Raw genomic sequence first — 24,034 nt, 5'->3', positions numbered from 1 at the left:
CTTTTACCTGAAATATAAGATTCAACACTGACACTTTCTCACACACAGCAGGGACTGAATTCAAGGATTTTTAGCAAATGTGTGGAGTGTTGAGATTTGGGATGTTGCATTATCCTGCGGCAGCTGCAACGGCAGGGGTGCAATATTGATTTTAATGCTTGTTGTTATACCAATTTAATTCAGTTAAATTCATTTCAGGTTTATTTATATTCACAACAACAGTAATTTGAACATGTTTTATACTGTAAAGTATGTAACTTTAAAAGTTAGATAATATATGATGATAATATATTATATTATCATCATATATTATGATATCCACTGCCACAGTGTCGTCATTCATTTATTTGATTGTGATCACTGTGTAGTGAAAATCTGATGTTGACAGCCATGTGTTGATGGCAGTCTGGTTTAGATATAGTTTGGCGCTAAAAAAAACAAAAGCAAACAATTAAACAGATTTGTGGCTGTGAAAATTGTCCCACTGAGGGTTTCGTGTTCTGACCCTGCAGACTGTCTGTGAAAGACAGACATGTAACCAGACTGATGTCACTTTTTGTATTGACAAGATCTTGGGATGCCATGTTGTTTTTTTGTAATCAAAGGGTTTTTTCTAACCTTGTTCAAAAAGGACTTCTTCCTGTTCGTTCCTTTCACAATAGAAGTCTTTGACATACATAAAAATTATATTCATTGCATAAAGTAACTATTTAAAAATCATAATAATTCTTTTCTTTTTTTCTAGCAAGTTTCATAAACATATAGATTCCAGTGTGTATGTACACTTTGCTAGTTCCAAGTTTGCCTTCTACTCCAAATCTTTGTGGCACAGACTCAACAAGTTGCTGGAAACATTCCTCGGAGATTTTGAGCCATATTGACGCGACAGCATCACACAGTTGCTGCAGATTTGTTGAAGCTCCCATTGTATTGAGAGCCGGTTACTGTGGAGGTTGTACTCAAACAACCTCCACAGTATCATGTTCGAGAAACCAGTTTGAGATGAGCTTTGTGACATGGCGTGCACCACAAACCAAGACTCATCTGACCAGGCAGCATTTTTCTGATCTCCCATTGTCCAGCTTTGGTGAACCCGTGGGAACTGTAGCCTCAATTTCCTGTTTGTAAGTGAAGGGAGTGGCACACCGGTGTGGTCTTCTGCTGCTGTAGCCCATCTGCTTCACGGTTCAGTGCGCTATGGATTCTGGTTATTTGAGCTACTTCCTGTCAGCCCAAAGCAGTCTGGTCACTCTCCTTTGACCTCCAGCAAATCTTTGCGCCCCCCCAGCCACTCACTGGATATTTTTTTCTTTTTCAGACCATTCCCTGTAAATCCACAGGATGGTTGTGTGGGAAAATACCAGTAGATCTTAAATTAAAATTTGGCTTTAATTCAAGTTTTCCTTTATAAATTTACACGTTAATAAAAAAAAACACACAAAGAGAGAAGAGAGTGTAACTTTAATAAAAGAAATCAACTTTAAAAGTTAGATGAAAGGAAAGCTTTTCATAGAAATAAGCAAAAAGTATAGTGTAGTCTTTTTTTTTTTATTTTAAACAAAAATTTTATAGAGTTTGAAGGAGAAATCCGTCACACAAAAAGCAAATTTCTCCTCAGTGAGAGCAGCTTTAGTAGAGCGGCATGCACAGCAGCCCCGAAGGACGCTGCTTTTTGACTGATGTGCACAGCTCCTCGCTCTTTCTTGAGCAGGAAGCCTCTCATCCTGCTGCTCTAACAATGCTGCAGCCACTGCACTCTCCACCTACGTGTGTAACCCACGGCTCAGCGCAACAAGTTCACACCTTCCTTTCTGGGGGTGGCCATTGTGGGAAAGATAACGAATGGCTAACGAAACAGAAACGGCGCAGGCATGCTGAGGGAACGCTGCTTCAGCGGGAAGGTGAATTAAAAACAATTTATCAGAGGATAAATCCTGAAATAAATGCAGTGATTTTCCCTTTAACCAGCAGCCTTCTCCTCGCAGGCTGATGTGTGGCGAGGGATTTGTAGACAGAGAGAATGGCAAATAACCAACCCCTAAAATGTAACCGCTTGCTACTTTTAATCATTAATGTGCGCTTTGGAACTCATCCCGCTCGTGTCCTTTTTTCCCCGCTTAAACAAAAGGAGAATGACAAAAAAAGCCATTTGCAGATTAGCAGAGGGATTAACAGTAATATGGTTTATCCCACATGTGGTATGTAAGCTGACATCCCCTCTTACACAAAGACATGCCTGGACATCACATTATAAGCAGGATTTGTTTCTCCTCTCCTCCTCTTCTGTGTGCATTGTAGTCATTAAACAATAACAAAGGTAGCCAGAGGTGCAGAGCGAGCGAGATGCTGCTTTTCTAAAGATGCTATACCTTTGCTTGCTTCCCCGCAACACCGTCAAAACGATCGCTGTTTCCTTGCGTCTGAGATAAATTGTACATTGTTAGAAGTTGGGGAGGGGGGGAGTTATTGTATGGGAGGAACAAAAGGAGCAAGTTGGAGGGCCTTCTGAACAGCGTAGGCCACTCTGATCTGAGCGTGAGCGATGCGCCACATCAGCTGCTCCTTCTTCCTTATTGTTTGATATGCGGTGAATCATCAGTTCTGCCGAAAAGTGCTGAAGTTTGTCAGAACAGTTTATTTAGGGTGAAATTTATTTTTTCATCTTCATTCTCCCGTTCCGCTATGTCTGTCTGCGTCTCCCCTCGCCGCCTCCCCCCTCCACCTGCTCCTCTTTTATGATGCTTCAAATTCAAACGTGTAATAGCAGACAGGATTTAAGGCCGACTCTGATGGGAGATGGAGCACACCTTTTGAATATGCTGCCAATTACCGCTTCACTCGCTCTCTGTCCTGACTCCAAACTAGAGATCTGAGGTGTCAGAGCCGAGAAGTAAGCAACTGCACGGCACTTGAAAGGCTGAACATTAACAGAGTGTTAATTCAGAAAAAAGAGCAGATAAATGGTGCCGAATGCATTTGGAGGCAAATGCTACACTTAGGAAATTAAAGGAATACGCCGTGGTTTTGGTATGTTGGCTCTTTGGTCCACTTACCAGTTAAATCATGAGAACACAGACACTAAAATGTGCTCCTGGGTGGCCGCTGAGCTCCATGCTGCTGAGCAAGAGCACTGACCTTTGAGTAATAAAATGTTCTTAGTGGTTTAATTATCTGGCCTGTAGATGCATGAATCTAAGAGATGAAATATCATTAATTCAATACAGCTGATTCAGGCTGTTATTTTTAGATATGTTTCAGGTGAGAACTGTACTTTATTTAAAGATATATATTTATAGATATACCCAATTCACCCGTGGACGCATTATTTTCTGTCATGTGAGAGCAAATGTACTCCTTAGAAAGTATTTATTACTCATGTTCATACTGTATCTATTACTCATGTTGTACATTTACCACATTAAATCACACTGAGTTATTTGAAAGGCCAAAGGCAGTCAGAAAAAATTAGTTTTTAAGTCTGTTCATCCGGCTTTTTGGCAGCGTGTGTCTCAAGTGACCACTTGAGACTGGCTGCAAAAGTGAGCCATTCTCCATGGACTTTCATGTTAAAATTCCCAACTCTAAAAGCATCTTTGTAGAAGCCTGATTTTGGCTTCTGTAGGAAAGGTGCACCTTCATAACAGCTGTACAGGGGGGATTTCATTTATAAGTCACTGGCTGGAACTTTATTGAAGCATAATGTTTGCATATTTCGAGTTGTGGGTGCTAGCTACAGATCTAACTAGCATCCATGCATGTAAGCGTGCATGTAGCATGTAAGCTAGCATCCATGATTTCAAGTCATAGAACAAGTGTTTTGGGAGTTTATGCTTTCGGTGCATTTTTTACCCAACTGTCTTCACTTCTTGTTCTTTTCTTCTTTTGGCAGCTAATTATCATTCACAGTTGATTCCAAAAAAAACAACGTCATAGCTGCTAAAATGCTAACACTTAGGCACTGAGGCATTGCCATGTGTTCATTAGTTTGTAAATGCTGCACTGCTATGTTGTTGCCAGAAGTGACCACATCTGAGTTCCAAGTTATCAGCCCACAGTAGCAAGCTTGTTTAACAAGGTGCATTCATAGACTTTATGGGTTCATTGCACAGACAGAGATATCTTGTCATTTGTGATAGTAGCATACAGCTAAAATACTACAATTTTACTCATTTACAGACTTCTTGCCATGTGATTTTGCAGATAATTACTTCAATAGGCACCTACACCTCAATTAAAATGAAGAGGTCCAGTTCTGAGACTTGACGGAGAGCTCAAAGCCACGTGAAACATTCCTAACTTAAAGCAGTAATTAAATGGAAATGGGAGAAATATTAAAGAAAATCTAACAGTGCACCTGTCACAAAGGGAGGTATTATCTGTTGGGATATAAAAAGGATTTTGTAGCAGGGTAGACATGATCATTTCTGCTGTAAAGTTAGGCATTTTAACATGGGAGTCTATGGGGATTGACTCACTTTAGAAAGCATCCTCAAGTGGCCACTAGAGGAACTGCAGTTTCTGGCAATTTAGCATTCTATAATGATATTTTGCTTAGCGTAGAAAAAAACGAATTTTGCAATCACAACTAAGTAGCTGCAGCTGCTGGTGTGGGGCTATTTAATGTAGCTATTGTTCAGTTTTGTGACTGATTAATCAATTTACTAACTGCTTATTATTTTTGCTTCAGTGTTCATATTCTACACTTTAGAGTCCAGGCATGCTTTTATCTTTTCATACTTGTTTTCTTTTCTCTCTGTGCCAGCATGTACGATTACCTGGAATACTGCATGAATAGAGCATGTCAATTTATGTATTTTTGCAGATTTTCTCACACAAAAAAACCCTGTCATTAAAAAGAAGCAGGTTTAAATTGCTTTTCGCTCTGATGTTATGTTCCCACTCTGTCAAAAGTTTGCTGTAAAAGTGAGTAGTGACCGGAGTTGAAGGGTGAACGAGGTCACCGGGTCCTCTTGTACCGAGCACACCTCAGAAAATGCTTTCAGTTATAGACGGTGAAGAGGAAAATGGGCAAACGAGCTGCTGATTATGCAGCAGCGACTCGTTTCTCTCTAAGCAAATAAACATAAGTGGGTAAACTTTTTAGAGTTTGGAGCATTTTTAAAACTCTGATTTTCATCTAGATTTTTGCGTTGTTATTGTCTTCCTGATTCCCCCTAGTTTTTTAAAATCAAAGCTGGACTGATTTTAATGTCATAAAATAACAGATAATCAGAGGAAAACAGAAAATAATGAGTTGGATGAAGCTACAGATTGCCTGCTCTGATCAAATGCACGCTATTCTCTTTGTAAATCTACATTTTTTGGTTGTTGGGGTTTTTTTTTCTCTCCTCAGGCCTGATCAAGACAGCCCTGCCTGGCATGGACAGGGAAGTCAAAGAAAACTACCAGGTTGTGATCCAGGCTAAAGACATGGCCGGACAGATGGGCGGGCTCTCAGGAACCACAACGGTCAGCATCACCCTCTCAGACGTGAACGACAACCCACCACGCTTCACCAAGAGTGAGTACAGCCCTTCTGGTGGACTTGTGCATGCACACACACAGTGACCAATCCTCAGCTCATGAGAACCACTTGTCAGTGTGAGCCGATGCCAGGCCGGCAGCCCCCATCTGGTGTCAGTTTCAAAATGAATTTGGATTATTGCAGGGAGCTCTGGGTTTTGTGCAACTAAGGCGGGCCTCTTAAAGGCAGCGAATAATTAAATATAGAGCCATATGACAGAGCGAAGGGTCCTGCAAAGTGCATCAGATCAGCCCTGTAATCCCTATTAAATGAAGAGAGTACATTCACTGGGTTTTATCTCCCCTGCTCTTCCTCTCTCTTTGTCTATCTCTTGCTATTAAGTCTTCTGCTGCCTTTTTACTCCATAAAACCACTGTTCTCAATTTAGTGCTCAAACTGTCCTTGGTGCATTTTTCTCCTCTTTTTTGTTACACTCGCACTCATCAATCACTCACTCCTCTTTACTCCTTACGTACTCTCTTTTCACATACTCTCTCCCGTTCTTCCTCTCCCTCCCTCTTTGCTCTCGTTGCATCTGGCAAATAAATGGCGAAGGGAGCCAGATCAGATTGACAGATTACCGATGTTGTCGTGTCCCTCGCTCCCCCCACGCGTTTCACTGTACGGTGGGTGACGCGTGCGCACAGCCGCGAAATGCAAGGCAAACACGCGCCTGCGGAACTCCCACCAGCTCCGGGGTTGGTGGCAGTGGTGGTGGGGTGGCAGCTGCTGTCATTTCAAACCCCTCCACCAATGAATGAAGAGCGAGAGGAGGGAGGGAGGGAGACGGATACGACGGGGATGGCGAAGGTGACAGGAGGGGGGAAGAAAGGGGAAGAAAGAGGAAGAGTGAAGCGGACGGCAGAAAGACAGCCTGTGATAGAGGCGAGGGGGGTGGAGGGGTGGGGGTCGCGGGTAGATTGAAAGAGGAAGAAAGAGGAAGAGATATTGTAATGGGACACCCAGAGGAGGTAGAGTGTCAGGAAGCGATATCATTGTTGTCTGCCGGAGTGATGCCTCTTCTTTTCCACCCAATGCTAAATACCTGTTAGCCCAGGGAAACCTTCTAGTGGTGCAGTGTGTGTGTGTGTGTGTTTGGAGGCAAGTGTCAGCGTCACAGAGACCTGCCGACTCAGGCGTTGCCAAAACACTGTCAGCATGTTTTATTAGTGTGTCACTGCTGTTTGTCTCCGCAGGCTGTGTGTATATCACCCTCGCTCCCCTCCCGCAGTCCAGCTATTTATTTAAACATACGAGATGCAACCGAGGCCGCCGCGGCCGACAGGCAGCCATCAATTTATCCCCCTTCAAACCCAGAAATCATCTCAGAAAATAAGTGTGGGTGGGGGGAGGGAGAAGAAGAAGAAGAAGCAATTAATTTATGTTGAGCAAATTGGCCCAGAATTTATGTTACATCCTAAACTTGAAGTGGTGAGTCAATACGGCTCGTAGCAACCTACGTGAAAGGCCAAACGTCTGTTTTGGAGCTGAAATATGTTTCGGCACATATGAGATGTCTTTCCGCAGCTAATCTACAAATGTAGCAGCACTAAATCCAACACTCCTTCTGACACGCTCTCCCTCCTCGGCTGGCTCTTACACTGCTGCTCTCTGATTGGTTCTGACTCACTTTCTCCCTGACCTGCTCTCTTGTATTCCTGCTCTCTGACTCACCCACTTACACTCTTTCTTTTTTCACTAACAAGGCCGTAAAAAATACTCACGTTATGACGCTCGTCGGGCTGTCAGGGGTGGCGCTTGCTTCTTTTGTGTCCGGCGCGTCGTGTGTGACTGTGTGTGTGTGTGTGCGGTTTGTTTTAAATCGATCGGGGTTTTGTAATTGCTTTTCGATTAGACTTGAGGAGATCTTAAAAAAGAGGCGCTAATTCACCACTTATATGAATTGCATCTTTGTGTGGGAAAAAAATTGAAATCTGGCATGAAAAGAAACACCAAGGGCATGGCCTTGGTTTTTGCAGTCCTACTGCCACACACACACACTTTCAAGCTTTCTCTTTTTTTTTTCTGAACAGCTTCAGTGTTGCTCCGATTAACAAAATCTTTTCGTCTCATAAACTCTTTGCAGCCCTCTATGAGTTCAGGGTACCCGAGTCCATCGAGGTTGGGTCTGCGGTGGGAGTGATCCGAGCCATGGACGCGGATATCGGCCAGAATGCGGAGATGGACTACCGGATTATTGGGAGCGATGGGCCTGGGATGTTTGAGATCACCACCAATAGGAGCACACAGGAGGGTGTCATTTTGCTGAGGAAGGTCAGGCACTCTCTATGGGGAGGTTTTATGGGATCACATGAGCAGTTTTAACACTTTCACTTTGATTTATTCGCCAAAAAAATCCAAATTGTGTCTTCAAGATTATGAAAGCAGCCTGATAGAAATACTGACATGGTTATTATGTTGCAGCTTTTACAGCAGCAAGAATCATAAGCAACAGGCGCTTCTTTGTTATCTTTTTGCCCTGGGTTTCGCCTGTCAGGCTGCAATAACTCTGTGATTGGTGGAGAACTATATGAGCCTCAGGCTTCCTCAGAGGCAGCCCCGCAGACACAAACCATGAAAAAATTCTGGGAAATATATTCTGCATATTTTCCACTAGAGAAATGCTTTAAAATACATGTTTATTTACAGTAAAATCTTGTTAACACGAGAGGTTGCATGCACAGGCTGCACAACGACTTCACTCATGCTATATGCATTACTTTGTATTTTATATTTATATATTTATATTATGTGTGCACAAGACTAGCAATATCTCAGCTGTGACTGTGTGCGCTGTGCAAACATTGTGTAAATGTTCTCCTAAAAGTGCCCTAAAACTAATAAAAGATAAGATATTAATACAGTTCAACTTATAACCTTTACTTTTTTACTTTTTGTAATACATTACACAAGCACAACAGGAAAATCAAACATAATATAACAAATAAAACACATTCATAAAATTCAGCTTTCATACTCAACAGCATTATGATTTCTTATGATTGCAAGCTTTCACTGTTATTGGCATCACCTAATTAAAAGCCTTAAGGTGCATGTTGTGGTGAAGCAGTGCTATAGAAAGAAACTGAATTATAATGAATAGAATTATCACCTTAAAATCATAAATGACTTTTTTTTTTTTTACACAATTTATAACCTTGACATCTCTAACATAATTTGTTCTTGTTGGAGACTTTTTAAGGATTTTTTTTGTGTGTGTAGTCAAACAAACTTAATCTCAGGGTATTTTATTCATTTTGTTTAGCAGGAACTTTAAAAAAAAAATCTTTTAAAGAATTGGCTAAAAACTTTTCAAATTCAAGAATTTACTTAGAAGTGTTTTGTACTTTTTCTTTAACCTGCTAGGACCTGGCAACCAAAATCACATTTTGGGTTGTCTAGACCAAAATGCTACATTTTGCTCTACAAGGGCCTGATATCCACTTAAGCTGGGCAGACACTGTGCGATCTTTTTCGTGTTATTCAGCTTCTGCTCAAACTGCACGATTGACTCGCAGGGGTTAGAAGTTCGCAGGTCACGATGCAGGTCTCACACTATGCGGCCCGATGCCCTGATGCGACCTGAGTGCTCACACTGTGCCTCCATAACATGAAGGTTATAACGGAAAATCTGTCGCTCGCTCTCCCTCTCTGTCTTTCACTCACACAGACACGCACACCACCACCATCAACTTTGCTAAATTGCTATTGAAAAACATTGATCAGGCAGCTGTGATTGAGCAGCAATGTCCATCCAATTATTTTCACGGTTGTTGTGGTCGTGATAATTTTGTGAGGCCACATCGAAAAGGCTCAGATGAGCTTGCCAAAGTTCTACAAGTTGTGCCTCCATCGCTTGTGTCCAGATCACACGCTGCACTGCTGTGCTACTCCGTCTTTTTCACCGACATTTATGTGTTTGCACATGTGCAGTGTAAGAAGCTGCGGTGACCTCCTCACGACAGTCGTGACCAAGCAATTGATGATCGGAAGCTGGTCGTGAGGTGTTAATCGCTTCTCATTACCCCACGTATACTACATGATGCACGACACACGATGAAGGCGAAACTCGGCCCGATCACCAAAACGGTCGCACGACTGAAAAATCGTCTCAAAATGAGCCAAAAATCACAGTGTAAGCCCAGCATAAGCCCAGATTTACGAGGACATTATACTGCCACTGTTCTATTGAAATTTTAAACAAATATGCTCATATGTGGATCTCATTTTTCTCAGAAACAAAAATTATCTAAAAAAAAATAAAAATCTGGTAATTCTTTGTTTTTACATTCATCAGGTGCCAATCACCCCAAATATCAAAGAGAAATTAAAAATGCATGACATGGAAGAGTTTGGGTCTTAGGAGGTTAAAGAACATGCACGGTGAATTTAGAGAAATAAGTTTAAAAAAAAAACACTTTGCAAACGTACCTAACATTCTGTTCATGCTTTTTTGAGTATTTTTTTGACAGATTTCTGAGTGTGGCTAACATTAGAGCCCAACATCAGACTCGTGACCGTGGCTCTAGCTCTGAATTGGATAAAGGTTAAGAATAAGGATCAACTAATGTTAGCAGTGCTTACACCAATAACTTTCTTTCTTTCAAAGCTAGCATTCTTGCACCTGTACAGAAGGTGATCAGATCTCACTGTCCTCTAACACAGCAAACACGTCACATTTCACCTTGTTTGTTTATAACTTCCCGTCATAGACGGAGGGATGCTGCTGGCTGGTGACGGGTTGCTACGTAGAACCAGCTGAATAATTAATGTTTTTGACTGGACTCGACTTGACTAGCGAGGACGGCAACATCTGGTTGACTAATCGGACACAGGTTCACAATAAAAGCCAATTAAATGCTTTTACTGTGAAACAGGGAAGAGTTAGGCTGATTGCCATTGAAGCTGGGTTGATGTCTTGTGTGGAATTGCAGGACTCCGCTGAAAAATGCAATATACTGAATGCAACTGAAGTGGACTTATTGTTTTCATGGATGTATAAGATACATATAAGACATTAGTTTCAAGTAAGGAGGCCAGTGAATGGCAAGTAACCCCTGTGAAGCTGATCTAAACACTCAGTTTCATAGTTTTTAACCTTAGCCATTAAAAGCCGATGGGGTATTGTCATGACTCCATCGGGTCACCAAGAGTTTGAATCTTGGTTACGTTGACCTCCTTCCTGTGAGTACAGGGTACAGAAGGTTAAACTGTCTGGCAGCCAATCAGAAGAAAGTCCACCTACTGTAACAAGAGGAGTTAAAACAGCTTGTTGCAGACTGAGAATGAATTTAGAGTCTGTGTGTAAGATACTGTTTTGAACTGTGAATGCAAAGCTCCTCTAGTAGTGACCAAGGACAAACCGACGGAGTTAGAAATGATCGAAACACAGACTTTCAGTTCTTTCACCACATGCAGGCCTCACTCCCTCGGTGTAACCGAAAGGATAGACAACACAATAAGCAGCGCTCGATAAAGGGAAAAAAACAAACTTTATTTCCATACGCAGCTAGGAGACGGACAGCAGAGTTATTAGATATCCACTTCCACTTCCCCACACTTCCACTACATATGTTTTCAGTGAGATTCATTCTTCCCCTCAGCTGAGACCAAAGCAGAAATATTGATGCTGAGTATGGATTGCAGCATTCTGCTTGTGGTGTGTTTGATGTATTCAACAGTATCTGGCAGTTGCCTTATCAAGCACCCTGTCTGCAGCCTTCGATCGATCGCTTCCATCATGCCATCATTAAGTGCTGGATGACATAATTGCCCTTTGTAGTGGATGTGGTGTGCAGGCACACTGTGTGTGGGGACTAAGCATGCCCTAATTTTGAACATACTAATTAAATGGGCTTGTCATCCCATCTCTGATTGTACCGGCCCTTCAAAGGAACATATTCCTCCAGTGGACATGCGGTCCCCCTCCCCGGCTTGGCACCAAACAGTGAAAATCAATGACTCATAATATGTTACTATTCACAGTTTCAGAAAACAGCTCGTTCCATCTGGATTCTTTTTTCCAAGCTTTCACTGGCTGTTCCCAACAATCGCGGACCCGGCATCCTTTTATATGTACAGTAGGCAGCCGGTGAGGGAGCTCACTCTGATCCAGCTGCTCCAGCTCAGCACTGGGCGCACACTCATTAAAATGCACCGCTCCCCAATTATTTCCATCAATGAGGGGATACCTTTGCTGGCTACAACTTCAAAAATAAAAAGTTCAGACAGGGAACCTAAAAGAGAAAAGCTAACAGCGGAAAAAAAACATTAGAACCGCAAAGGAATCAGGCTCCTAATCATCATGCACAGTCCATAAATTATAGGCTGCAACAGCAGTGTACAGTAGATGCAAGAAGATCAGGGTTCGTGCGTAAAAGCAACTAAGCTGTGTTCTTTTATGTGTACAAATAGATAGAAATGAAAGTATGGCAACAGGAAAAAAAGATGTAGCGTGAGTATAGTATAGGGAAAAAGTGCAACGACAAACTGAAGCTCATCATCTGTGTTCTTCAATAGAATGGCTATGATGAAAGGACTTTATGCCCCTGTTTCAGTTGATTTTAATCTTTTTATAATCATCCCTATTAACCTTTTAACCTTAACACTCCCTCATAAAGTCTGGGATAAAAGCCGGGAGGAGGGGCATGCTTGAAATTGGAGATGAAGCGGAATATTTGACAAACGAGTGATTTTTTTGCATCAGTATCTGCCTTTTCCCCCCCCTTCGTTCTTTGGCACATATTCCAGCAGTGATTATTTCCCATTTTGAGATAGTTTGCAGTAATCATGCCTTCAGCTGTGTCCCAGAAGCTTTTTTACCTTAACTTACCTTATTACCTTAACATCACCGATTGGCTGACAGCTTTCTTGTGGAGACTTTCCAGTAAAAGTCCTCCTCATCGTCCTTCGTTTCTCTTGTGTTATTAACCTGCCTGCTTGCTCAAGGCTCCAGATAAGAGTAGGAGATGCTACTGCACTAACATTAAGTGAATGGACTGCTTCCGATCCATATTCACATATAGGAGTTGATTAAAAAAAAGACCAGAGGCATTGTCATATTTTTAAAAGGTTATAGCGGGTTTTCAAAATGCATTTTTCCTGGGGGAGAAATGCTTGTGTTGTAACTACTGAGACAGGTGCACTTTGCAGGTACACAAGGCTGAAAACATCAAAACTTTTAAAATTTGATCCAAATACACTGAATCTGTTTCCCAAGTGACTCTGTTGGCATCAGGATGGTGATAAAATGGCAATAAAACAATCAGTCTGCGATTGAATGGGGTCAGGTTGCCAATTATATGCCTACATCTTTTTCTGATAACACAGCAATTAACTGATAAATCGCAAATCTGTTGTTGTCTACACACAAAAAATGTACATTAGAAACATTAACTGCTTACTGTTCGAGCCAGATTTGAAACAGAAATTCCTCCACAAAGAACAATGTAGTTTCTGCAGGATGCAAAATAACATAGACACTTAGCAACTTGCTTTAAGATTGTATTACAACCAGAATATTACCAATTCAGTATGACTCTACTACGAGTTGCGCTCATCAGTGTAGACTGACTTACTATAGATGGATCGCCAGGTGTTGTCAATCTGTCTGCATTTGTCAATTAAACAGCAACCATTTGCAAAGCTTCACCAATCGACAAGACGCACCCCAGTTGTTTGGAGACAGGTCTCAAAATCAAAAGTGGTTGCACAGAAGTTAAGCATGCAACACCCCCAGCTAGTCGCAATAAGTACTCCAACAGCAAAAAAAGTTCAGTGTAATAACAGCCATTGATTTTTTCTCCTACTTGTAAGGAGGTTGCTGTCTGATTTTTACTCTAGTGTGACTGAGCCGTTATATAGACAGCTAAGTCACTGATAACCAGCTCACCCTGGTTTCACATTGCGTGAAGGCTCGGCTGAGGCAGCCTGGTCAGCTGGCAGGAGCCAGTTTCTCTAGGAAGTCTCTTTGCTTGTGGTTGATCAAAGTCTATCCCTGCTCTCTGGGACTTAAGATTGTGACATTAGTTCTTATTGTGCACTGGAGATCAACTCTAAGTTGGAAGACCACATAAATCAGAACCTGAATCAGGTGGAAAACTGGTTCATGTGTCACAACAGGATAAAGGATAAAAGTCGCCCGCTGCTTTCGGACTCGTTTTGAATCTTTAACATTGGTCTTTTGGCTCGTATGACTTTTGGTTTTTGGAGTTGGAAGTTACCTTATATGGATGATAAATAGAATGCTAGCCTAATGCTAGCTAGCTTGGTTACCAAACAGCATTCACTTTCATAAACTGTACAGGTGCAGTGCCCGGGCACATATATTGTGTAGATATTGCCATGTAAATAAAATACGATTTCAATCAGCAAACTTGAAGCACAGATTCCTGGGATGTGTGGAACCATAGGACAACACACCTGTTAGTCTGTGTAGCCATGCTATGGCCATGGATGAGTTAAAGAAAAAATCAACCCACTTGTTATGAAGGAGCAAATCTTTCGTAACAGGAAATGAACGTCCTTTTAAGATTGTGACTGAGCTAACCAACAAGGACAGGATGTGTATTCAGGAAGGCGGAATTGGACTATCTGTCCTCCCACTGGAGACCCAGTCGTTTATTTGTCTGTTATTTATAGTATGTCGTATTTAATTTAAGAATGTAGGGGTGAAGTACGACCACTACGACCATAAATAAAATCAAATTCTTAGGGAAACTTCCAAGTCTCTCAAGAATATCCAGCATCCCTGTCTTTGAAACTTGTAAAATGGCTTTTAAAGAGTTCACACAGCATAATAACATTAATGTTGCCACATTAGTCTAGAAGATCATACTATATGATACTATATTAAAACTAACCCTAACCCTAATCTTAAACCTATACATTAGAAACGTAGATGTTTCTCTGCATTTTAATTCTTTTTCACCAAATTCCTACCATTCACTATCACTGTGATAATCTGGTATGTTGATCTGAGAAACAGCATCAAAATGAACAGATGTCACCCAGCAAAGATCTGTGCACAGCTGTGATTGATTGTTTCATAGAGCCGCGCTGTGCCGAGCATCAGGAAATCAAACTGAAAAGCAAATGTAAGAAGTTGATAATAAAAAAAATTTAAAAACTTTGTTCTTGTTTGTGTTATAAGGCAGGCTGTAATCAGATTTCCAGTCTTAAAACATGAATCCTGTCATTAGCCAGACCGTGTTGTTGTCATGTTTGTTTTCCACTGAAATGCCACATCAGTCATATTATGCAGCAGCGCTTAGGCAGACGTCCACGAGAGCACGGCTGTGATGTGTGCAGCAGCCCGTGTTTGTCCATCAACAATCTTGTTAGTGTCCTTGAATGTGACACTAAGACCCTTTACATACTCTTTAGATACTCTGGAAAAGCTGTTTTTTATTCATTAAGCTGGCAGTCGCACCTAAAATAAAATGTGACAAATTACAGGACCTGTTCATGCACACAAATGTAAAGCAAATATTAGCACTTTAAGCTGTAATTAGTGGAATTGGTGCTTCTTCTTCTTCTTCTTCATGCCTCTTCTGTCTCTGTTTTGCAGCCTTTGGACTATGAAAGGAAGCGGCAGTACAGTCTGCGTGTCCAGGTGGAAAACGTCCACATCAACCCCCGCTTCTACTCGAAGGGCCCCTTTAGGGACGAGGCCACCATCAAGATCATCGTTGAGGACGTGGATGAGCCGCCCGTGTTTGAGCGCGCCAGCTACGTAGTGGAGGTGAAAGAAGACGCGCCCAAGAACACCGCCATCGGCTCCGTCAGCGCGTCTGATCCGGATGACAAAAACAGCCTCGTCAGGTAAATGAACCAAGCTGCATCTCTTCTTTTTATTTCACAGCTTAGCTCTTTTTCAAAATTTGCTGCTGTGTGATCTTTCCGAACGCACTTCAAGGCAGCTATTGATTTCTATTCAAAAGCCAATGAAAAGGCTGAGCATGATAGCTCATTCAAGCACCACTTAATTGCTTTTGCTGGAGGTTTCAGTAACATCTGAGCAAGTTGAGGACCACTCATCAGTCTTAGTTAACAGTACAACTACTGGGAGTTGGAGAACTGACAAAATTAGCTTTTAAGATTCGGTTTGGGGATTGTGTTGGCTTTACAAGTCATTTAGATGATTTAATTACAGATTGTAAAGGCAAAACATACTTTAAAATATACAACTAAACAAAAGGTACAATAACTAACCCATCTAAATAATTTAATTAATAAACAAGAAGAACATTAAGGAAAAGTTAAAAACAATTTTTGGATAACCAGCAAGCCACCCAGCTCTCCCTAGCTCTCGATCGAGCAGATGTCATATCCAAATGTGTGTAAACATTATGTGTTTCTAATATTTTATATGGGTTTGTATGTCATTTTAGGAGATGTGATCAAAGTCTTTTATTTTAGCAATGCTAAATGATTGAAAATGTGTCAAAAAGCTTTTCCTGAGCCAAGTTTCTTCCTGTTACAAGGGAGTTTTTCCTCCCCACTTTAACTGATTCTTGGGGTTTTTGCCTGAATACTGTAGAGTCTTTACCTTACAGTGTGAAGCACCTTGAGGAGAACTATTGTGATTTGGTGTTGTATAAATAAACCTGAAGTGAAATTAATAAGTTAATAAATGAAGTGCATAAAATTTAATTTCTGTTTGTGCAAACATGAATCAAAGTTAATGCATCCAAAAGACTGAAACTACAGCATGCGTGGGCTCTAAATGAGCATAACTGCTGCTGAAAGAAGTAAAAATTTGGATTCTGTTTTATCTCATATACAATGACTAAATGTTAGCAAAACAAGAAAAAAGAAGTCTTATGCCCTTAGATTGGATTTTCCAATTATCTTTAAGACTGTTTGAAAAATCAATAAACACAACTCATTTAACAAAGTTGTATACCCCAATGGTTAGATCACAGCTTCAGTTTGTGGTTTGAATAAACATACATTTACTGTGATATTGACCTGTTCTCGCCCACTTACATTATAAACCATCAGTCACTGTCAACATCCAGTGTAAAATCCACTATAAAAATCTGACTACAGAGGCTCACATGCTTTGATAGCATAGTCTAAACTCAAGGCTGAGCTTTTCGCTCTTTAAGCAGCTTCACACAATAAGAAAACAAGACAAAACTCAAGTAAAAACCACCGTGTGCACCTTGAGTTAAGCATATAATATCTCACTAACCGATTTCTATACAGAGTCAATATTTGGAGCTCCCATTAAGTGAATTATTCATCTTTAATGCGAGATGTTGTTTAATGTTCTGAAGGTTGTAAATGGATCTTTGTGCTCTTGTTTTCTTCACCATTAACATAAACAGCGCTAAAATAATGAGGCCTGCGCAGGGACACACTTTGTTCTGCTACACATACAAAATGCAGCGAAATAATGAAAAGTGCCAAAAGTTCGCTTACACAACTTAGCTCATGGAGATACAAAATTATGCGAGCGTTGTATTAAATGGGAATAATGGCAGTGGGGTGTGAGGCTGCGCCTCGACTCCGCTTCAGACTTTTTCATTTTTATGATGTACTAAGGGAGTTGGCTCTCAAGGTTGAAGTTCCACCACTTTATTGTAGGTGTCAAATATGATATCATTCTCTTTTATCGCCCATCATCAAGGAGGTAGCTACCCTGTGGCATTTAAAGCCGTGCAGAGGGGGAGGAGGGGGAGGGAGGAGGGTTGGGAAGCCCGGGGGCTGCCTGGCATGAGGAAGTCACTGAGACGGTTATCTTTATTAGCTCGCTGCGACTTGCGGACACGTGCACGTGTGTGGCAGGGATGCATACGCAAGTCCTTAAGTAAGCCATAAGTGCAGTATATAGACTCATGCAGACACATGCATGTTTCATCCTACATTTTTCCTTCTGAATGAAGATTTCAGGTCAGCTCTTTACATGAGATTTGATTTACTGCAGTCTGCAGCTTACATTCTTTTAAACGGAATACTTTGGCCTGAACAAATACGAATAAGATGTGATGAACATGTCATGCATTTCCCTCACTGAATGCCTCTTTGGCAAGCGTGTCACTGGCTCTGTGAATGTGGAGAGGTATCGTGTTTTCAGTGCTGTACTGTCCGTGTTAAGAGCTTTTATTAAAAACCAGATTCTCTACAGAAGGAGAGTTGCTTGGATGCTGACATTTCTGGAGCAGTGTACTTACATATACACTCATCAGCCATTTTTGGGGGGTATACTTGACTACTCATCTGGCAGAAACTCATTTAGGCATATAGACATGGTCAAGATGACCTGCTGAAGTTAAAGCTGAGCACCAGAATGGAGAAGAAAGTGACTTTGAATGTGGCATGGTTGTTGGTGCCAGACAGGCTGGTCTGAATGTGTCAGAAAATGCTGATCTGCTGAGATTTTCCTACTTGAGCATCTCTAGGGTTTAGAGAATGGTCCAAAAAAGAGAATATATCCAGTGAGCAGCAGTCCACTGGGAGAAAATGGATTGTTGATACCAGAAGTCAGAGGATCAGGTCAAACTGCTTTGAGTTTATAGGAAAGTGAAAATAATCACCATTATAACCAAAGATAGCAAAACATTTCTGAATGCAAAACACATTGAACCTGGTAGCAGGTGTGCTGCAGCAGCAGAAGACAACACTGCTAAGAACAGGAAACTGAGGCTACAGTTTGCAGGGGCTCACTAAAATTGGGCCATAGGAAATTTTAATATTGATTTCTTGAGTCTTGATTTCTACTGTAACATTTCTATAGGGTCAGAATTTAGCGTAAACAACATGATTGTGTGGATCCATGCTTGTGGGAGATATTTTCTTGCACCTCTTAGAACCAGCTGAGCATTGTTTAAACAGTGCAGCCTACCTGAGTATTGTTGAGTTCACTGTACTCAAGTGGGCTCAACAGTCACCAAAGCTCAACAAGCCAGTCCAATAGAGCATCTTTGGGATCTAATGGAACGGATGGAAAACATGGATGTCCAGCCGAGAAATCTGCAGCATGATATGAGGCTGTCATGTCAATATGACCAAAATTCCTAAGGAATATTTTCAGAATTAAGGCAGCTCTGAAGGCAAAAGGCAATCCAACTTAGTACTAACAAGGTGTATAATAGTAAAATGGCCAGTGAGTGTATGTTAAGATAGATGACGTGCAATAAAGATAATAGAGATGGGCTCATGAAAATGTTTATTTCACTCCTCTGAAGCCAGCGTGTTTAATCTGATGTGGGTGTTTATATGGAGCATTTCTAATCTGCTTTATTATTGAAGAACTGCTGTAGAGCCAGTATGTATGTAGCTGGTGGCTGTCCATCCCACTGTGATGGGATCTCTTTAGTGATGTTCAGACCTTTAAAGCACGAACAATATTCAAGGTTATTAGAGAACATTTCATTTAACCGGGGTTCAGATTTGCCATAGTGGAGCTTTCGAACACTTTTTTATTAGCCGTCTATATTGGCCAGCTTGGATGAGAAGCCCTCAAAGACCATCGAGTGCTGTGAAAAGTGGCTATTTGAACATCTAAATGTGAATGTGAACCCTGATGTTCATCTGGGCTAAATATGGTTAAAGAGTGAGTCATTTTTTTAGTCTTTTAGGTGCCATATAACAGCATTTCAGTTACCATTTTTCATAGTGTCGTTAGCACTGCTTTGCATGGACATGTAGCCGAGCTGGTGCTCGATACTAAGGATAGCTAACCTCTCCAAAATATAACAACTGAAATGATTTCGAAACAAAGATCATTTTGATACAGATTTTTTGACCTCGTGTTGAAGAAAACATTCTCAAAATACTGTGTCAAGTCGGTTGGTCTCTTCAGAAGGGAGGAAAGAAGCAATAATGTAGGTCCCAACCCCCTGATCACTAACATTTCTGTAACCCTCCTCGTCCTTCTGCCTGGCCTTCCAACCAGCCAGCTGTGTGCCTGCTGAGAGCAGCACTTTGGTTGTCCGGTCAGGACGAGGAGCGCCGTTATCTCTGCGCCATTAATCAAGGGAAGGGTTAGACCCAGGCAGCTGAATTATTGGGAATATTAGAAAAGCAATTAGTAAAGCCCACGGCTGACGCACATCTAACAAGGTTAGAGTTACTGTCGGGCCTGCGAGGTGGTAGAAAAATAGGTGGGAGTGTTTAGATAAAGACACCAAAATGTTTGTGCGGAGGAAGCAGCAGCAGCAGCAGCAGCAGGGAGGGGCTGAGGAGGTAGGGGTGACACCCATGGGGAGGGGGAAGATCGGTGGAGGGAGGAGAGGGATGCGGCGATGCATTGAGAGCCGCGGTTCATAGTCTCCCCTCGGGGGTCTCCTTCCTCTTACGCCGGCCCTCCTGATGCCTGCTACTCCATTAATCACACTGATGCATCACAGAGTAGTCTGGGAGGCAGAGAAAAACAACACAACTGGATAACCTGTTGGCTCTAATGTGTGTATCAACACAGGGCAGACTATTCAAGACTGCTAGTGCCAGACAAGACAGTTTATTATTATATGTCACAGGTTCAGTTCCCCCCAAATAACCAAAAATAGATCATTTTATTAAACTCCTGCTGGATGTATCTGGTCCAGCAGATGGGTTTACTTTTACAGTATGTGCTCAGGTTTTTCTCAGGCTCCACGTCTCCCACTGATTTCTCTGTGAATACAGCTCAATTACACCCGCTGCTTGCTCCTCTGTGGTGTTTTAGTTGCAGCAGATGTTTCAAGGTGTAGTCAGACAGCTCTAGGCCTAATAACAATAAAAACATACCCGATGTAAACGTGGGCCACCTTGCCTTCAAGTTTCCTTTTTGTGCACGTCTGGGCTGCTCCTAGTGCGACTACCATTTGTAGGTCACTCCCTTTGTGACTTCTTGCACGTGCATGTTTGTGATACCAGAGTCAGCAAACGTGTGCCAAACTGATCCAACAAAGATGGTTCATCTCACCAGGAGAATGAGTCTTTTTGGATGGCTGCTTGCTACTCCTTTACTTTACTGGCCCCATTACCTGATAGTTGCCCACTACCATTTTCTGCAGGAAGTAGCTTATTTTACAATGGTGCTGTCAGCGTTAATCTCGGTAAAATGATGTCAACTCCATAACCGCATTAACGCTGCAAATCTCTGTTAGCGAGTTAGCGTGGGTCGCCCCTTGCGTGGGGCTGCATGGCGTCCACGCGTTAGCGCGATTAGCTAGCGCCGTGCAGCCCCACGCACGGGGTGATCCACGCTAACAGAGATTTGCCGTCTACACAGCATCCCCCCTCCCCTTTAAAAAAGTAAAAAAAATAAAAATACACTCTAAAATTTTCATGGACCGCCTTTAGCTTTGATGATGGCACCGTTCACCGTGGCATTGGCAAGCTTATCCAATGTCACAACATTTATTTCCAGTCAGATTTCTAATAATTTTTGGCCAAGATCTCCCCGCGTACTGTGGCACATTCCAAAGATTGTGCTGGAAATGACTGCACTGCTCTTTCACAGTTTGAACCCAGTGATTCCTGACATTGTCATCTCGGAATGTCCCGGTGCCACCGGGAAAGAAATAAAACATCTGATAGCATTCAGTACATTCAGCTGACTTCAATGGAAAGCTATTACTTACACCGTGACCAACTGGTGAATCTTTTTTAGCCGGGCGGTGTATATTTTATGGCAAAAACAGACATGCTGTATTTTTTCTTTTTAATGACTTAAGTGCTATTAAAATATTCAAGAGTCATGACCGTCCCTCGTTTTTATGCCACGGATTTGTTCTCCAGGGTCAGACTAACTATGCTACTCTGGCCCCGGTGTGTCTGTAGAAGAAGAATCTAAATGTAGCTTATGCTGTGCTACTGTGTGCGCCCATTTTCTTTGGCCTCACCAACACAGTCTTTACTTGGCATTTCCCAGATTTGGATCACTACAACTTTATCCTCTTCCACAAAAAGAAAATTAAAGTAAAAGACTCACTGTCCTGATACAGTGGAGGACATTTAGCCTAATTTGCAGATGGTGAAGTCTTTCAGGAAGTGATTTTAAAAGTAGATGCAGTCCTGGAAGTGATCCAGAGAGCAGCCAAAATTAAATCAGTATGAGTCTTGCTTTTTGATGCTTTTTTCAGATACCATACAAATGAATAGAGAAAAGCTTTGTAAATTCAAATTAACTCATATTTCTTATTTGTGCATATAAAATGTATATATATATATATATAAAGATAATTGTGTTCCTTTCAGCAAAGTAGACTTTTCTTCTTCACTGTGTCCACCACACAGAATATCAATTCGACCAAGACACACCTGAGACGCTCTGTCAATGTGACTGTACCCTGTGTCTGTCGCCCTAGGAAAACAACACATTTCCACTCAGCATGAGTGCACAAGTTTACACGCCAATCGTTGTCTGTGTGTTTTGTGCAGGTACACTATTGATCGGCGCACAGACATGGACAGAGTGTTCAACATCCATGCAGGCAACGGGTCAGTGTTCATCCTCAGGGAGCTGGACAGAGAGGAAAACGCTTGGCACAACATCACCGTCATCGCCACCGAGTTCAGTAAGTGCAGCAGCCGGACCAGAAAGAGACATTTCGGTTCACGTACTTCCTCCAATTCTGTCAGCCAAATTGGATTTTTGGGACCCAAGTATTGGCTGGTAGCTGCTGTTTGTTTCCCCAGCCCATAGTTTACATTCTCTAAAAATAGCATGGGTGCCCATTTATCTGTTTTCCCACTAATTTAAAATCTAAAAATCAGCAAGCGTCTTTGTTTTCTAATCTGCTGCTGTTAATTCAATGCTGCCGCAAACTGCTATTTCCCTTCATCTTTGCCAGTTGTCTTAAAAAAAAAAAAAGATCCTAATAATTTCCACATCCAAAGACCTTATTTTACCTATTATTACTTTATTTTGTCAGTGAAAACTAGAACTTTGTGCAGAGTCTGCGCATAAATATAACTGTGGAAACAAAGAAATCAGCAAAACTTGGAGCATCTGATTTATGTTTTTAACCAGCTATTATTTATTTATATGCACAATACTGTAATGAGTTTGCTTGGAAACTAAAGCAGAGCTGCTGTTAATGAAATTTAATAATTACTCATGTAAATTCACTGTGTCCACCTTTGTGTTTCCCAGCCAACCCGCGACAGATCAGCCGGGTACCTGTATACGTCAGAGTCCTGGACGTCAACGACAACGCTCCAACATTCGCCACCAATTATGAGACGTTTGTGTGTGAGAACGCTAAGGCTAATCAGGTTGGTTATTACCCAACATAAAGCCGTAGTCATGGTTTCATCTCGACTTCCCAGTTTAGGATTATGCACCCGCTCCCAGCACAGCATGTAATTAGCGGGCCTCAGAGAGAATTTATAAATCTGTCACGTGTGTTTTAAGCTACTAGATAGTGGGACCGCTTCTGGGGACCAGACTTTCACATCTCAGGTTGATAAAGAGAAGTTTTCTTCCTCAAAATAGATTAAAGAAGTCAAGAACAGATCCACAGTGAAAAGAGATGTCTAGAGGTTCTGAAAAGACAGAGCTGCATTGTAGACCTTTTAATGTAAGACTCCCACAGCTGGGTTCGGATTTGCAGCTCTTCTTGGGTTGAAAAACCCAAGTCTGTGATACCTCAGAGATAAATGTGGATAGTGAGTCTTCAGTTTTAGGATCACTAGTAAAGTCCGAATAACGCCGTTTTACTAACAAAATGTGGTCCAAGCTGCAGTTTGCAAGACTTCTTTGTAGTCTTTACAGATAATAAGTCTATTCACAGCGTTAGCCTGTGATAATGTAGATGTTTTTCCTCTGGCCCTGGAGTATTATGCGATTTGTCCTTCTACATCAGGGCTCCTCAATGTCAAATTAGAGCCAGCATATGAAAAAAAACAACTGATTTTGTAATGTGTGTAATCAGAGGATGTCAGTTTTGGGGTTTTTTGTGTGCTTCATAGTTTCTTTTAAGCACGAGTGATGTGGCTGTTACATTTCTTGTCGCAGCACGTCTCCTAGTGCCAGTCCTAAACCCAGATAAACGGCGAGGGTTGCATCAGGAGGAGAATCTGGTGTAAAATCTTTGCCAAATCAAATGTGGATCATCAATAAGATTTTCACATGATTGGCCGACACCTGGCTTAACGACGACTGCCACTGGTGCTGTTGACCAGCAGGGTGCCCGGGGAAACTGTGCTGCTGTCTATGCTAAGGACAGAGTGAGATTGAGGTAGATGAGTCGCCTTGACAACCCCTAAAGGGAGCAGCCGAAAGAATATGAAGAAGCCTAGAAGCTTCTGTCTGGCTACAGCTGACTGTGTTGAGACACCTGCCAATCAAAGGAGCCGTCACCCCCCCTGTACAGTTGTTATGGGGTTTGCAGGTGTTCATTTATGCACAACTCTCCAAAGGTCTGGCCACAGCATTGCAATCAGGGTTTTGGGTCATTGGAGCAACTTGATTCTTGTTTTTACTTTGCTTTGTTTTTTCCATCAGTTCTGTTGTGGATTTCCTGTGATCATGGTCCTGTTAATCAGCACTTGGCTGCTGCTTGCCCCCTTAGT

At 41.8% G+C, this 24,034-nt stretch overlaps 1 protein-coding gene across 1 annotated transcript in view; it reads left to right on the top strand.

The window, feature by feature from the left end:
• The window catches only part of LOC146701652 (cadherin-10-like), a 74,235-nt gene that overhangs the window by 41,575 nt on the left and 8,626 nt on the right, over positions 1 to 24,034 (top strand). The window contains exons 5-9 of the mRNA XM_085467948.1: positions 5,354 to 5,521; positions 7,611 to 7,798; positions 15,093 to 15,346; positions 21,899 to 22,035; positions 22,614 to 22,735. Coding sequence (XP_085324074.1) covers positions 5,354 to 5,521; positions 7,611 to 7,798; positions 15,093 to 15,346; positions 21,899 to 22,035; positions 22,614 to 22,735 — 869 coding nt within the window. The remainder of the gene's footprint in view (positions 1 to 5,353; positions 5,522 to 7,610; positions 7,799 to 15,092; positions 15,347 to 21,898; positions 22,036 to 22,613; positions 22,736 to 24,034) is intronic.

The sequence above is a fragment of the Copadichromis virginalis genome, linkage group LG9 (assembly GCF_057382275.1).
Source record: "Copadichromis virginalis isolate Kocher_CV1m ecotype Utaka linkage group LG9, C_Virginalis_male_GT1.1, whole genome shotgun sequence".
Lineage (NCBI taxonomy): Eukaryota > Metazoa > Chordata > Actinopteri > Cichliformes > Cichlidae > Copadichromis > Copadichromis virginalis.
Note: the sequence above shows the minus strand (reverse complement) of the source record. Positions and strands in the feature narration are given on the sequence as shown.